We start from the raw sequence: 16,345 nt of genomic DNA on the forward strand, positions 1-16,345 counted from the left end.
ACTAAATGCTGTGAAAATCATCTGCTAATGTATATTGCAGATATAGATATTCACAGGTTGCAGATTCACAGTCAACTTGATCTCAAGTGTTTACAGCCCGAATTTGACCTTTCCAATATGGCGACGGCTTACGTATAATATATCTATGGTAAGGATTATTCATTAAATGACATTAGTCATTAAAGGCATAGTTTATGCAAAAATGTAAATTCTGTCTGTCATCATTTACTCACCCTCATGCTGTTGATGTCGTGATTTTTCTCTTCTGTGAAATACTACATTTTTACGACTTTCATTGTTTTGTCAAAAACACTGCCATTTGTGACCTTTTTGAGCTGTTTTGAAATCAAAACTTAGCAATAATTATGTAATTAGTGACAGTAGAAGTGCAATTACCTGTAAATATTTTAATCTATAAGTAAACAGAGTAATCAGGCAAACATTATGCCTAAATATGGTATACCCATATTTAGGCATAATGTTTGCCTGATTACTCTGTTTTGTTTATTCTGTAAGACACAATATCATATTTCAAAACAATTTTTAAAAACCTATGCAAACGAGTTTTGCATCATAGTTTTAATTATAAAACATGAGGGTAAGTAAATGACAGAATTTTCATTTTTGGGTAAACTGTGTGGATGTTACTTTCTCCTGCATCAACTAGACTACAGTGTGTCCACTTCAGTAAACCTGAGTAAAAAAGAGCTGATATTTGTGCCAAAAAATTTTTAGCAAGTAAAAAAGGAAAGGAAAACCAGGACAAGCAACAAAAATGTATTTGGTGGCTCCATGCAGCACCTACTAACTTATCATTCCTACAGCTACAGAAATAAGACACCTTTTAAGAGTGACATTTATTTTCAAGCATCAGAGGAAAGTGTGCGCATGTCACTCCAAGAGAAGATATCACTTACCATGAAGACAGGACCACAGCAGGTGAAGAGAACGACAAAACGGTCCTACTTCACTGCTTTTTAATGACTGGCAGCTTTTTGACAGCTACATATACGCACTAGAAACAGGCAAGGTGACAGAGATGATCTGCAAATAAGCCACTATAAGAATATTTTTAATGTCTGTATTCATAGGCTTGGCTGTCTTAAAAGAAAATGTGAGGAGAAAATGAGTAGATATACAAAGAATGAGCATGATTTTTCAATGTACAGTGGCCTCAAAAAGTATATACTTTTAAAAAATGTAATAGTAAAATACCAAATCAAATGGCATCTACAAATAGCTTTTCTAAGAAGTAATTTCAGTTTTTGTTGCTATTACTTTCAACCGACTGATGTCAAGGTGATTTTTAGTGGATGTATAAAGTCAGTTCCCCTCAAGTTCACACAGGTGTTATCGTATAATAACCACAGGTGTAGTTCACCACATTATCTTTAAACTTCCACTAACATTTTGTCAACAGGAAGTATCTAAATAATTTGTCTTCAGCTCTATTCAGATGGTAATTGCTTCTCATAGGGATGTAAGGTTTTTTCACATTTACAGGCGTTATTCTGTGATTTTATTGCTATTTGAATACAAAATGTTGGTGTTTTACTCCCACCACCCGGGTAAAAATCCCCGGCCGAATTACCTAGCTTTTTTATGAACACCAAGGTTTTGTGGTGATTTAACTGACGTCCAAATCCACATCTCTGAGTTTACAAGAAGAGATCAATTCAAAATTTACTGCAAAAATCCTTTTTGTCCGGTGCCAAGCACCGTACGGTAATGTATGGATGCTTGTCTCCGCCACTGAATAAAAAATAAAAAAGGCAATCATGAAAAAAGTCAGAACTGTGAGTTTATACCTTGCAATTCTGACTTTATAACTCACAATTATGCAATTGCGAGTTATGAACTAAGAATTGTGAGTTATAAAGTCAGAATTGCATGATATAAAGTCGCAATTGCGTGTTTAAAAGTCAGAATTGCGAGATATAAACTCACAATTACGCATTATAGTCAGAATTGTGTGCTACAGTCGCAATTGCGAGTTATAAAGTCAGAATTACAAGATATAAAGTCAGAAATGCGAGTTATAAAGTCAGAATTGTGAGTTATAAAGTCAGAATTGCGTGATATAAAGTCGCAATTGCGTGTTTAAAAGTCAGAATTGCGAGATATAAACTCACAATTACGCATTATAGTCAGAATTGTGTGCTACAGTCGCAATTGCGAGTTATAAAGTCAGAATTACAAGATATAAAGTCAGAATTGTGAGATATAAAGTCAGAATTGTGAGATATAAAGTCAGAATTGTGAGTTATGTCAGAATTACGAGTTATAAAGTCAGAATTATGACATATAAAGTCAGAATTGCAAGATATAAACTCGCAATTGCGAGAAAAAAAGTTTTGCGAGTTTATATCCCGCGATTGAGAGTTTATAACTCGCAAAATTTATTTTTACAGACGCCCACATGAGAAACAATTAAAGTTCGATTAGGGCTTTAATTTTGAACCGTATAAATACTTTTCTTTTTTTTAAAAAGGGTGCTTGTGCTATCTTTCTTTAAAATAAATGCCACTTGGTTTGAGATTTCATCTAATTCAGTAGCATTCATACATTTTAAACTATGACTTTAGTGTCCAAATATTTTATGAGGCCACTTTGGTTATAACTCTACCTGACAAGAAACTTATGAGTCTCTCTCAAACGCACACACTTACAAACGCACCTGTTTCCGTCTATAATTTCCTTTTTCTGGCATAAACACAACATTAACTTCACTTGAAACATTACTGCAGTTCTCTTGGTCCTAAACATGTTTTGCTGATACCTTCCAATTTCATCCATCTTTACACTTCTCCTGCTCCTCTCTCTCTTTCTTGCTCTGCCGTGGGCCTTCCCCCACTCCTCAGCATTGCTATTTTGGGTGAGTGCACCTGTCATTCTCACATTCCCCTCCACTGCTGACTGGCAGATAGTTCAGAGGCTCTTTCAGGGCAGAGGAAGGTCTCTGATCCCACAGCCACACAGAAAACCAAGCATTAACTACAACATCCCACATACAACTATTTCAACCGCTGAAACCTGTCACACACCGTTCTACAGAAAGCATTATTAAGAAATTAATACTTTTTATCCAACAAGGGTGCATTAAATCGATTAAAAGTGACGAGTGAAGAAATTGTTTCCGTTTTAAATCAATGCTGTTTTTAACTTTCTATTCATCAACGAATCCTGAAAACTTCAGAATCAGATCCAATACAGTTGCTGCTTTAACTTTTAACAAAAGTTTCTTTGCGAACTCTCCAATACACTGTGCCTCGTTTACAAAACAGTCTGCAGTCAAATTCTCTGAACAAACATATAATCCTCAGACGTGATCCATGACGACATTAAAATAATCTATTTACTCTGGGATCCTTCTGAAGTCTCTACAGAAATTAGCAAGCGAGCTGTTTAAACTGGACGCGTCAAAACGAATGTTCTTTCATTCTTCCATTTGTCCTGTTGTCGACAGACTCAAGTGTGTGGAGTATGTCAGAAACTGAATATACATCTGTATACTGTATCAGTGTAGACTGCATCAGTGATTATAATGGAGTCTAATTGCTTTTGACGAGATGCTCACATCCAGTGTAGGCAAATGTCAGCCGTTAAGCGACTGAACGCCAGTGGGCGGGTCCTATGGTATGATGATGTATAACTATTCGTAAATGTCTTGCTCTCGGTCATATGCAAATTAATGTTGTCAAAAGTACTGACTTTGGTACCACTGAAATTTTGAAAATGTGATGCTTTGAGCGATGTAAAGCAGATTTGTAAACACCTCTGATTGGCCTGTAGGCCTTTTTTGGTCGGTACTTTTGACAACACTAATGCAAATGTATTTGACCGTTTGATGTCAAAGATCCCACGATGTCCAAACGAGCCGTTTTTGGAGCTTGATTAAATAAATGCTGATGACGTTTTAAGCTGTGAAAATTGCAAGATGTTTCAATGGTATAAAGTAGGGCTGCAATATTTGTCGCGATTAAAACCGCACGCGATTTGGCAAAGGCTGTGATTATTTTATGCGCAGCTTGTCAGAGTTGTACGACTCTGTGATCAGTAGTAAATGCTTCTCCATCTGAAAGCCAGAGGGCGCTTTTGCGCAGAAACTCTAAATATGCCCTGCTGCAGAAGAAGATAACGTGTCAGATCGCTGTAGCTGAATAAACAGAAGATTGAAATGCTTTGATTGATTAAACATGACTAATAAACACACGACTGCCTCATGTCTGGAAAAATGTTTGATGAGTGTTGCTTTTTCAAATGTACATAATCAGCGACTGAAACTCGCAGTGCTTTCAGACGGATTAGTATTTGGAGCCATACTTCACTGTCAAGCTGTGCATAAAAAATAAAAAATAAAAATCGCAGCCTTTGCGTTTTCATAATCACACTAAGAATTGCGTTTAAGCAATAATCGCATTTAAGTTCAATGTTATTTTTCGTATTGTGAGATAAATCGTGCAGCCCTAGTACAAACTAAGACCTCTTATATGTCAAAGGATCAAGGCAAATTTGATTTCTCATGTCATGACCCCTTTAAATCAGTTTATCTAGTCTATTAAAACAGCTCTCATACTTACAATTAAAGTAGAGATCGTAAAAAAAAGTCTACTGACGCGGTCTTTAGGAAACATATAATGGTCAAATAAAACTAAATTAAAATCATTGCAATATTCACTATATATGAATATATTTGCTCAGCGAGTGGAACAACTCAAGATTTTTGTTCACAATAAGTCTACATTTGCAGTGTAACATCTGATAAAACTTTTAAAAAATCTTTTGATATTAAAATACTGAAAAAATTAAGACAAACTTTGGTTGATTAAACAAACAAATTGTGTACACTTCATTCTCAAAGCCTAATAACTGTACTATCTCTCTGTCCCAGGGGCCTATATAAGAGGCACTTATGAAGGTTCTCATCACTGGTGCAGTTTCATCAACTGTTGAAAACATCTAGAGCCCTTAAACACGAAACATCCGCAGTTTTATGAGTCATGACCATGACTTCACCAACTGAATTTCAATACTTTGACTCACAGAAGCTCTATATTGTGCTTATGGGTCATTGTTTAGATAAATATAACATAAGCCTAATGAATCTTGAATCTTTGTTTATCCAACAAGAATTAGATCGCATTCATTTCCACAGAAAAGGCTCCTAAAGAGACAGTTTAAAATTCTGTTTTCATTTACAGTCGCCCCAAACCTGTTTGTCTTTCTATCTTGTGTAGGATATATAAGAAAATATTTTGAGAAATGTCTCAGTGTTTTTTGTCCAAACAATGGAAGTCAAGGGTAACCAAAACTGCTTGGTTCCCAACAGTCTTCAAAATATATTCTTTTCATGTTCTGCAGAAGAAAGAACATCATACAGGTTTGAAACAACATGAAGGTGAGTAAATGATGACAGAATTGTCATTTTGGGGTGAACTATTGCTTTAATGTTGTCAATAAGGATTACCAGTATTTTTTCTATGCAAGTAAGGCAGCTTTCAGTTTGTTCTGTTACTTTTACTAAGGACCAAAAAAAGTGAGCAAGACAAAGACCCAACAATCCAGAGAAACAATGAAATATGAAATCATATTTAAAGTGGAGCATATATAATAATCTCATAGTCTCATTTAAAGATTGGCCAGATAATATTGATGTTTATGTGTGCTGTGACTGCAGATATTTGAGTGAATCCATTGTTAATTTCATATTCTGTTTATTCATTTCTGAAACCATTCATCCTCTTAATGTTTTTTTTTTTTTATGAGCATTGATGATTAACATCCTCTGCATGACTCAATGCTTCATTTACCAGCATCTCACACTAAATTCTTTTCAATACTGAAGACAAATAAAAAAAGATGATCAGGGAGACAATGTCCATTCCAGTCTCGCCACATCAACAATGAATCTTTCAAATTAAAGCTAGGGTAGGCAATGTAAAAAAAAACTTTTTGTTATACTGGTTGAAACTCTCTTCACATCCTGATAGCAATCAATAATAGAAGTGGTCTAAATATTAAAACGTACATGTAGCTTCTGTGGAAGTCACAGGAGCAAAAAATGTTCGTACAATCATTGCATTTGATAGGATGTCCTACCTGCCTGTCAACATATGTATTTCCATACCTCCGCGCACCTGTTTGCACAGACATCACACATCATCAGCGTGTTTCATTAGGCTATGCAGAGTTGTAGACAGACGTCAGTCACCGAGCTCCGCAAACAAACAGAAGCCAACTTTACATTTCCTCCTGAACCAAAACAACAAACTTATGCTGCATTCACACCATGTCATAATTACCGTAATTAAGAGATGGCAACCCGTGATGTTCACATCATCAGACTTGGATTTATGTGTTTCTACAGCAACACTATCAACACCGAAATGAATCTGCAGCAGTCAGGTGGTACAAGTCAGAGGTCTTTAAGTTGTTTAGAATTATTATTATTGTAATGTTATGTGGGACATGAGGTAATTTAACGCTGTCTCCCGTGACGCTCTGCAGATTCTGCTCCGGCTGTGTGTGTTCATGTGTTTTGGAGGAGACATGGCTTTAGAGAGTAATTTTCCTTCACACATTACATTACAGTAGTGGACTCAGGGGTCAGTTAAAGTTTCTGGCTGACGTAAGCGATTCTTCTGCAGTGCTAACAGAGGGAACACCTGTTTATTGTAAAGATGTGGACATGACAGAGCACATGAATCTATGCCTATGAACAGATGGTCTATTAGGGTTGAGGTGTAGATTCGATCATCTGTGGGCTAAGCAAAACATAAGCCCAAGGAAGACTGCTGCTTTACACACTCAAGACCCAAGGAATCTTCTGAAGAGCTCACAGTCTAATCCTCCATGACACACACACACACACACACACACACACACACACACCTCACACCTCTCTCTCTGCCCATGAAGAGTCCCCTGTGACGGACAGGCCCTTATTGTGGGCTCTATCTGCATAACTGAGCACTAAAATTAGTCCTTCTAGCTCCTTCTCTCCTCATTTCTGAGGCTGATCATCACAAAATTCCATCTTTAGGGAGAAAACTTACAACATTTTAAAGAAGAAACAAATCACAAATCAGAAAATGTGAGATGTTTAAATGCTCATTATGTCACAGTAGCCGCTAAACTAACTGTCTTTCTCTCTCTCCACCCTTCTTTTGTTCACTATTACTCATGCACAAATCAATCAATGATCATTTTTGAAGTGATTACAGGCTCCAATTCACAACACTTATTTGCTTTTATGCCTCATGTGCAACACACACATGTAAAAACACACACATACTCAGTGTCCTCCCTATGGATTCAGGCAAAGACGAAGTAGGACACAGACTCTCTTGCTCTCCCTCCTGAGTGTCAGGCGCTTATAGTGGTGAAACTATAAAAGGAAAGGGCTGTTATAGCCTGGAACCCGAATACCCCCACAAATGCACTCCAACACCACTGATGCTATTCTCTCTCTCTTTTCCATCGCTTTATTTTCAACACCTTTAAAGGGGTCCTTGATTATGATTTCAGTTTTTTAACTTTAGTTAGTGTGTAATGTTACTATTTGAGCACAAACAACATCTGCAAAGTTACAACGCTCAAAGTTCAGTGCAAAGGGAGATATTTTCTTTTACAGAAATCGCTTTTTAAGGACTACAACAAATGGCTGGTAGGGACTACAACAAGCTTCTTCCCGGCTTGGTGACATCACAAAAACCCCAAAATTTACATAAACCCCGCCCCCAAGAACATGCAACAAAGGGGGTGAGGCCATGTTGGGCTGCTTTAGAGAAGAGGAAGAGTTGTTGTAGTAGAGAGTTGCTATCATGCCGTCATTTTACGCTGGACTGCTTCACAAACGAGGGTCAATTCAACGCTGGATTTCCACAAAAGATTAACATGACGGCACATGCTAGTCGATGAGTTGAATCAACTCCACAGCAACTACATAAATTTACCCACTAACCATTCAGAAACGTCCAGTTTCATTCTAAAAGTTGTAACTTCTTCCTGAGTCTCTCCATCAGTGTCGACTCCGGTTTGAACAATGTAAGGCTGAACACCGTTACTGACAATCCTCATTTTGGCTGCGTGAGATTCTCCAGCTTTGTTGTTGTTGAGCAACTGAAGTGTGAGCTGTTAAAGCTCCACCCTCTTCTGGAAAGGGGGCCGGAAAGAGCAGCTCATTTGCATTTAAAGGGACACACACAAAAACGGTGTGTTTTTGCTCCCACCCAAATAGGGGCATCCGGAAAGTATTAACTTGTGTTTAATTTCGCTCAAATAGTGCACTTGGCTAGCTACAGAGAAACTAGCAAGGCAATAGACATTGACCAATCCTGAGCGGTGACGTCACTACACGCATAATACCAGCATGATTCAGCAAGGTTAGCCAACCATGCTGAGAATTCTAGGCCGAGAAGAGTTTGTAATCATGCTGTGCCGAACCAAGCTCAAATGGAAATATAACTGGAACCAATCCTTACCTTTCTTAGAACAACTGATTGCCTAATGGCACCATAAGGGGCCATTCACAAAGAACAGAGATGCAAAGCAGTGGAACAGAAAGTGTTTTTTAAAAGTTGAACTTCTTTTAACTTGATCGCTTGATCGTTTTTAGAATGCTGTGTCATGCACAAGATGTTGCAAAAAGACACGAGTGCAACGATCAAACACGATTTCATAGAGATGAACAATGGAAAAGTAGTGCAGAGGAATAGAAAAATGCATTGTGTGTGAACAGCCCCTAAGAACACTATGTTACATTACCTTCCTCTCTTATTGTGAAAGAGTGGTATGGCATGTCTCAGAAACAGTCAGTAAAAAACCAAAGGGCTTTCCTGAAAGGATTCCCCCAAGGACACATAGTGTTGAGCCCTTCAGAAAACTGCCAGTTCTTGACTGACCCACACATGCTGAGTCACTGTATGGATTACAGCAGTTACACACACTCTCCACACAGCACACAAATACCTTGATTGCACTTTGGTTGGCTCTGAAATATATATACAAAGAAAATCTCACATAATCAACATACTTCATTACAATGGTGCTGGGATATTGTCATAAATGCAGATGAAGATTGAAAATTAAAAATTCATTTTTCTATTCATATTTCTTAACAACAGTTAAGAAAGTAAAAAGCAGCAAAACTGATAAAGATGGATTGCTACAGGGTCCATAACTATTAAATCACAGTGAGAGAATGTTATCTCATACCTCTGTAGTGTGTACTACATATACTCTCCTCTTTCCCTTCCACTCATCCCTCTCTTTTCTAGTCCTCATACAGTCATATAAAAAAAACAACAGAGCGATAAAGTGGGAGTGCTGAGAGGAAGTGGGTCATTTCTACCATACACACACACACACACACACACACACACACACACACAGATACACATAGACATACACACACACACACAAATATAGTCAAAGAGTTCCTTCACACCAGATGACACTAAACCATAAAAACACAACAAAAATAATTATTCCTGTAACTGAGAGAGAAAAAATGTTCAAACATCACTTGTTAGCATTCATTTGAAATCTAATGATGCCTATAAAAAATAGTCTGCATCTTTCCCTTCCCGACAACAATACAAAAATGTCTTTACGCATGTGTGGGCTCAGAACAGCTGTGAGACTTTGTTTTGGTGTCTCGGGAAGAATATAAAAATTTGACCTTTGATCATAAAGGCGTGAGGGATTCTTTGCAGCATTGTCATCCGCATAAAGCTCTTATTAGCGTTCCTAAATGAGGCATGAGGGTGTATTATGAGATATCAGCTGATCCCACTGGCCAAATGGATTGACAGTCATCCAGACAGACGTCTCAAAAGACAAACTTCAACATCTAGTGCATCAATTTATAAAACCGTCAGCTACAACTCCAAATTCTGATTGGATACTATCTTCCTTTGCAACTATATATATAATTTATTTACTATATATTATAGGGAAAAATGTAGGAATATGTTTAGTTTTTATACTTAATTTTAATTTTTTTTAAAACCTACTGGCTAAACCTGGTGTCAGATCCAAGTTACTCAAAATGAACTTCTTGTTTATAGAATTATCTAATAAAAGAAATGGAAATGCCACATATTGCTTAAATATTAATACATTTAACTGTTTATGGAACATTGGTGTCTTTCACTTTCTTCATATTACTGTTGCCACCATTTTAAAAGCAATAATATGAAATGGGACTTTGCGTATAGTGATTTTACCTCAGTTAAGGCCTGGTAAAGGATTTTTAGAAAATAAGAACACCTCTTACCCTTGAGGCCCTTGTTTTGCATTAATAATCTATTATCTTGTTATGAACCCACGTATAAACTGTGATTTTTGACATTAGCTAAATGCCAAAATGGCATAATTTTCAACAAAAGAAAGAGTTTGAAGAGTTTCAGAAGTTTCAAGAACTGTATGTTCTTCAATAAAGAATTGCTCATAAAACATTCACAACTAGGCTTAAGAAATATAACCAGTTTAGATGGAAAGGATCTCAAGCTGAAGACGTTACTGTAGCTTTACCCATTAATAGACACAGTACTTCCTTGAAAATAAATTCCAGCACAGCACTACAACAACCATAATGAAACGACCCTTCACAATAGATAATGATTTACATTCAACTCTGTTAGAGAGCTACATATGGCAATTTATCTGTTCAATAAAATACCTTATTCACCTGTTGAGTAATAAAAACACCTTCAACTCCGCCTCGCTTTTACAACATTTCAAATCCCTCAGTTCCCTCCATCTCTGAAAAGACAAGCCAATGTTGATTCTTGTTTTATTACGAGCTCTGTCTCGTTCTCTTTTTGCCAGCAGACTCTCCTCTGTTCGTGTTTGTTTCAAACGGGTGATTCTCCGGAGGTTCGAGATTTAGCTTTTCTCATATTTCCGGATATGACGAGACATGTACGCAATATGTACGCAATTTCTGACGGGTCTAAAATATAAACACTTATAATAGGCTTACCATAGTGAATCAGGGTAAGAGATGTTTTGGAAGGAGCATTGATGTATTGACTCATTATTTGCATTTTGTTAATTCTGAACAAAAAAAAAATCATTGTACTCCTTTAATTACATTTTTTAAGCATTTTAATTCAGACTTAGATTACTTTATTATATACATTTTTTATAACTTTTAAGTCAGCCTACAGCCCACCTGGAAATTTGCTGAGGCCCCCTAGTAGGGGCTTCAAATTTTCCACTTCTCTCAATCTCCTAATATATGTCGCAAATGCTGTATAATTTCAATTCTGCTTGTTCTTGTTCTTCTCGCATGCCCTTTTCCCTGTTTATGTCCAACCTAATAGATCGTCTAAGCTGTGCGCTGCTCAGTTTGAGAGATGAGGGGGCAGAGGCCAGCTGTCCCCCCTCAAGGAGCTGGCCTGCTTGTTGGGTCTTTCTCTCCACTTCTAAAAGTCTCTCCTTTCCTGAGGTAAAAATAGCTAACGATGCAAACAGATGCACCAGCCGCTGTCTATCCACACACATTCACATACATCCATCGAATGACAGAATCTTCTGGAAGAATATGTGCAAAGATGCAGTTTTTACAATATAAGTTCACAGTCAGCAATAATAAAAGAAGGACATGTCCCTGATTAGAGACGTTGTCCCTCACTGAGTTGTCAGGCAGACTATCAACTCCATAAGCAGGTCAAAAGACATGTGGGCCACCATAAAAATAGTCAACTAAATACAGGATTAGAAACAAAATTGTCAAAAAACACCACGTTAACAATTTAACCTGAAGAAACCAGGAGAGTGTGGATGGGGAAGTTAACAAAATATCTACTATGGTGTCAAGCACTTAAGCATGCATGCTTAAAAACAAACATGCAGGAACACCTCTAACAATTTACAACAGCAAGAATGCAACCAAATGTTCAAGATTGAGGGGAACTAGATAAAAAAAGTTTAAGAATCTCGCATTTAATATTTACCTACACTACTTGACCACTAGTTTAAATATTGGGGGAAACATGAGTGTCTATAGTGAAAAAAATGGTTAAAACTCTTACTTTGAGATTCAACTTTGAGTCATCCCAAAAAACATTATTATGAAGTAAAAGCAGGTAAAGCAACACTTACCGTCCGTAGAAACTGTATCTCTTCATCTCCCCCCTCTCCCTCTGCCATCCTTCTCCGAGGGTTATTTGCAGCTCCTCAGGAGAAATCAGAAAATCCTTCCGTTTTGTCTTCAGTGTGTTTCAGTGTCTTCTCTCTCTCTCTCAGTGTGTGTGTGTGGGTGTGCTGGAGGACAGCGTGAGTCCTGTAGCTCTCACGGTGGAGTGAGAGAGAGTGACAGAAGATTCAGCACTGCTCCTCTCTCTCTCTCTCTCTCTCTCTCTCTCTCTCTCTCTCTCTCTCAGCCTCCTTGCTCTCAGATCCTGTGGATGGTGCTCTACCTTCTTACACACTCACACTGCAACCATATTTGCACAACTGGGCCACCCCCTTTGCCTAAAACTGATCCTCGCACAAGTCTAATGAGCTATAAATGGAAAATGTGCTTGTGTGTGATGATGTCTGGCAGAGAAGACACTAAGACACACATGTACTCATACAGCCATACAAGAAAGCTGAATTACATCAGAATTCATCAAGATCTAAATTTGGTTAGTTTTTCAGAACTAGTGATATCCTATAATAATATTTGTGCAAAAACACACGGTAAACAGCTTGAACACGGCGGAGTCCTAATGTGAGCCGCACACAGCCAGATATATTGGGCACATATGCGTCCTCAGCACGCACTGTGAGTGAAACCGAATACAGGCGGCGAATTAACAGAAAAACACTGAAATGATTGAAATTTGTTTCTGCACTGCATTTGAAATAAATATCAATATATTAATGAATATATATGTTTTATATATATATATATATATATATATATATATATATATATGGTGCATATATAAAACTGCATATATTAATATCTGTTATCATTATATTAATTTGTAACCTAATTGCTACCTAGACAACTGATTATATTTAAATAAATGAAATTAATATATTTAAATAAATGTAACAAATAATATATATTTTTAAATTTTATCATATAAGTAAATATATATATATAACATATATATTAATTAATATATACTTATTAATATATATATATAAATTTTTAATTAATATATATTACCTAATTGCTGCCTAAAACAACTGATTATATATATAAATAAGATATATTAATATATTAAATACATTAATTTGAAATATATTAATATATTTAAATAAATGTAATAAATAATATACATGTAAATGTTATAAATTAATTTATTTATAAGAAAATTTGATAAGAAATGCATTTATGGCATTGTATTTGAAATAAGTATCAATATTGTAATGAATTCTGGTTATATATTTGTTTTATATATATATATATATATATATATATAAAATTGTAAAAAAAATTGTTCTGCATATATTAATATCTGTTATCATTATTTTTATATATATATATATATATTTGTAACCTTATTGCTGCTTAAACAATTTTAATTTTTAATTATTTTTTAACAATTTTAATCAAACAATTATATTATTATAAATAAAACAGATTAATATATTTAAATAAATGTAATAATTAATACATTTATATATATATAATAATTTTTTTTAATTTTATAATTATATAAGTGAATAAACTGTATTCAATTATATATAATACAAAATTATTTACAGTATATTTATATATAATTTTACACATGTAGGATACAAATTGTGTTAGAATACAAATGGCTAAGTGCAAGATGAGGCCGTTTTGTCAAAATGTGGGTGCTGGAGACACCAAAATTCTCAAAATTCCTTGTATATAATGCCAATCTGCTGAAGCATGACTTTTATCTGATGACCTTTCTCTAATGCAGATAATCTTCACGTTTGGAAAATACTGTATACATACACTATTCACATTTTTATGCCATTTTAAGACTCTGGATCAGGTAGTGATGTAAGTGATGAAAGTCAAATCAACACAACAGGGCACAGTGCCAGAAGGTCAATTAAACAAGCAATTAATTAGAGATAGATAGATAGATAGACAGATAGATAGATAGATAGATAGATAGATAGATACATAGATAGATGTGCAGACAGAAGTACAGACAAATAGATAGAAAAGGCTAATATAATCATATATTTAATATTTCCCTGTTCTACATGCACAGACACACACAGAGACCACCATTCAGTGAGACAGTCTGACAGCTGCATAAGCAACACACCCCTAAAATTACTCTAGGACAATCAGCCAACATGCTGCACTCAACCTCACACACTCACATACACACACCCTCATCCAGGACACAAACACATACAAAGATGACAGCTGGCATCACTCCTCACCTCCACAATCTCCATCTAAGTGTCATCTCTGTGCGTGTCCCTCCTCTCTCCTAAGCCCAACTGCAACTACATCAGAGTATGGAGTAACAGGGATGCTGATGGATTTTGGGGGGGGGGGGGTCTCCTTGGCAGCCGAGGACTGAACTTCAGAGAGCATGCTCAGACACCACGTAATGAAGACTGGGAACCCGAGTGCATTTGCTGCGTGCCATCCTGTAGTCCTTTAAAGTCACCGCTAGATGGCATCGTATCACCTCATAAACTCACTACAGAAATAAAATGGAAGCTAGAATTATTTACAGTAGGCCAAATTTAAATATGAGATATGTATTAGGTTACTACAATACATAAGACTATGATGCATAACAATATAATACTCTTTATATGATAATGAAATAACTGGTTTCGCTATCATTAATAAAACGCTTCCCTGAGGTAATCAATAACGTCTTGACAACTTCATTACGGCTTTTTAAATAAAAATCAAGAGAATTAACTTAAAGTTAATTAGATATGAATGATATTGATCATTTTAAAAAGTTATTCATGATTTTTACATTTAATTCCTTCAGTGAAACAAGTCCTATTTAGTTTTTTTTTTTTTTTCCCAGAGCTGTTGATTTTTCCAAGCTTCCGTTCCAGCGGTCTGCACTTCCGGTCGTACACGAGCATAGCGCGAGTAATCTTTTAAGTAATTAAAAAAAACAAAACAACACTTATTCATTTTTTAAGATTGTAAAAGATTGTATGTATGTGGTAACTTGTCACCAATTTCAAGTGTTTCACAATTTTAATCGCATTGTGGCTGTTTTTTCGTGATCACGTGAACACGTCTGCGCTATGATAAATTAATTTTATATATAATATATAATTATATTTAATATGGGATATAGCCTAAATGAATACATTAATATGAGAGCTCTTTCTAACAAAACAAGACGTTATAATAACAGTCTATACAGACTGTTTCCTAATACCAAGCTACCACATTTTTCTGTAGAAGCATTAACTATAGGCTAGTAACTATGGTATTTTTGGTGGAACCCATTGTTTGCTAATAATATTTGCTAAATTTGTGATGTGGCTGACCAACAACAGATGAAGCAATTAATAGCCTGTATAGGCTTGATAGAACCGGTTTCTAGTAAAACTCTTTTAGCTGAGGGGACAATTTAATTTTATTTCTAATACACTGATCATTTTAAACACCGCAAAACTGAAGGTAGATGACTTTGGACGCCGATGTGGTTTCTTAAGTTATGTAATTGCAATTGCAGAATGTGCAGTGAGAAACTTACTGAAGATGTCAAAAAGAGAAAAGCTACAGAGAAAAGCTATTTACAAAGTCCAGCTCCACATGTTACTGACAAATACACCATCCTCCCTCATATTTAACACAGTAAAATAAGCCAGAGCAAGTGCTTCCTTGCCATATGAAAGACTAGTTTAACCATTTTGAGGAAGTAAACAAAGGTGGAGTGATGAGCAAGGGCCCTGTTGCAAGCTCATCTGTGGTGGAAAAAAGTCAAAAAACAGTTTTCACACAACACATGAATGCTTCTGCAACAGCCCAGAGATATATGTGTGCCCTTTAATACAGAGCAGACGAGCCACATTTCACAGAATTGATATTCAAGGTGTCATTCTGAAAGATGACGGTTGATTCATTCACACCCGTCCTTCAACCGACAGAAGCCCCCCTCGTCTGGTTTGTATGAGAATCCCACCTCTGTGTGAATACACACACACACACACACACACACATGGGCACAGGTTCCCACAGAGTTTGCATGCAGACACACGCACGAACACACATGCAGCAGTCTTTCCTATCATCTCCCCTCTCCTCCATCTTCAACAAGGCATCCTTTCAGTGTCCCGCTCCAGCTGCACGTGGAGGGATTCAACCCTGGAGACACTACCTTACTGTTAAAGAGAGGAAAAAGGGATGAAGAAGATTAAAAACGGA

The 16,345-nt window shown here is 36.3% G+C and overlaps 1 protein-coding gene across 1 annotated transcript in view; it reads right to left on the bottom strand.

The window, feature by feature from the left end:
- Positions 1–14,501, bottom strand: part of ryr1b (ryanodine receptor 1b (skeletal)) — a 104,599-nt gene extending 90,098 nt beyond the window's left edge. The window contains 2 exon segments of the mRNA XM_051869470.1: positions 12,112–12,185; positions 14,377–14,501. Of these exon segments, the coding sequence (XP_051725430.1) occupies positions 12,112–12,159 (48 nt within the window). The 5' untranslated portion in view covers positions 12,160–12,185; positions 14,377–14,501.
- Between the last annotated feature and the right edge of the window lie 1,844 nt (positions 14,502–16,345).

Source organism: Ctenopharyngodon idella, chromosome 18 (genome assembly GCF_019924925.1).
Source record: "Ctenopharyngodon idella isolate HZGC_01 chromosome 18, HZGC01, whole genome shotgun sequence".
NCBI lineage: Eukaryota > Metazoa > Chordata > Actinopteri > Cypriniformes > Xenocyprididae > Ctenopharyngodon > Ctenopharyngodon idella.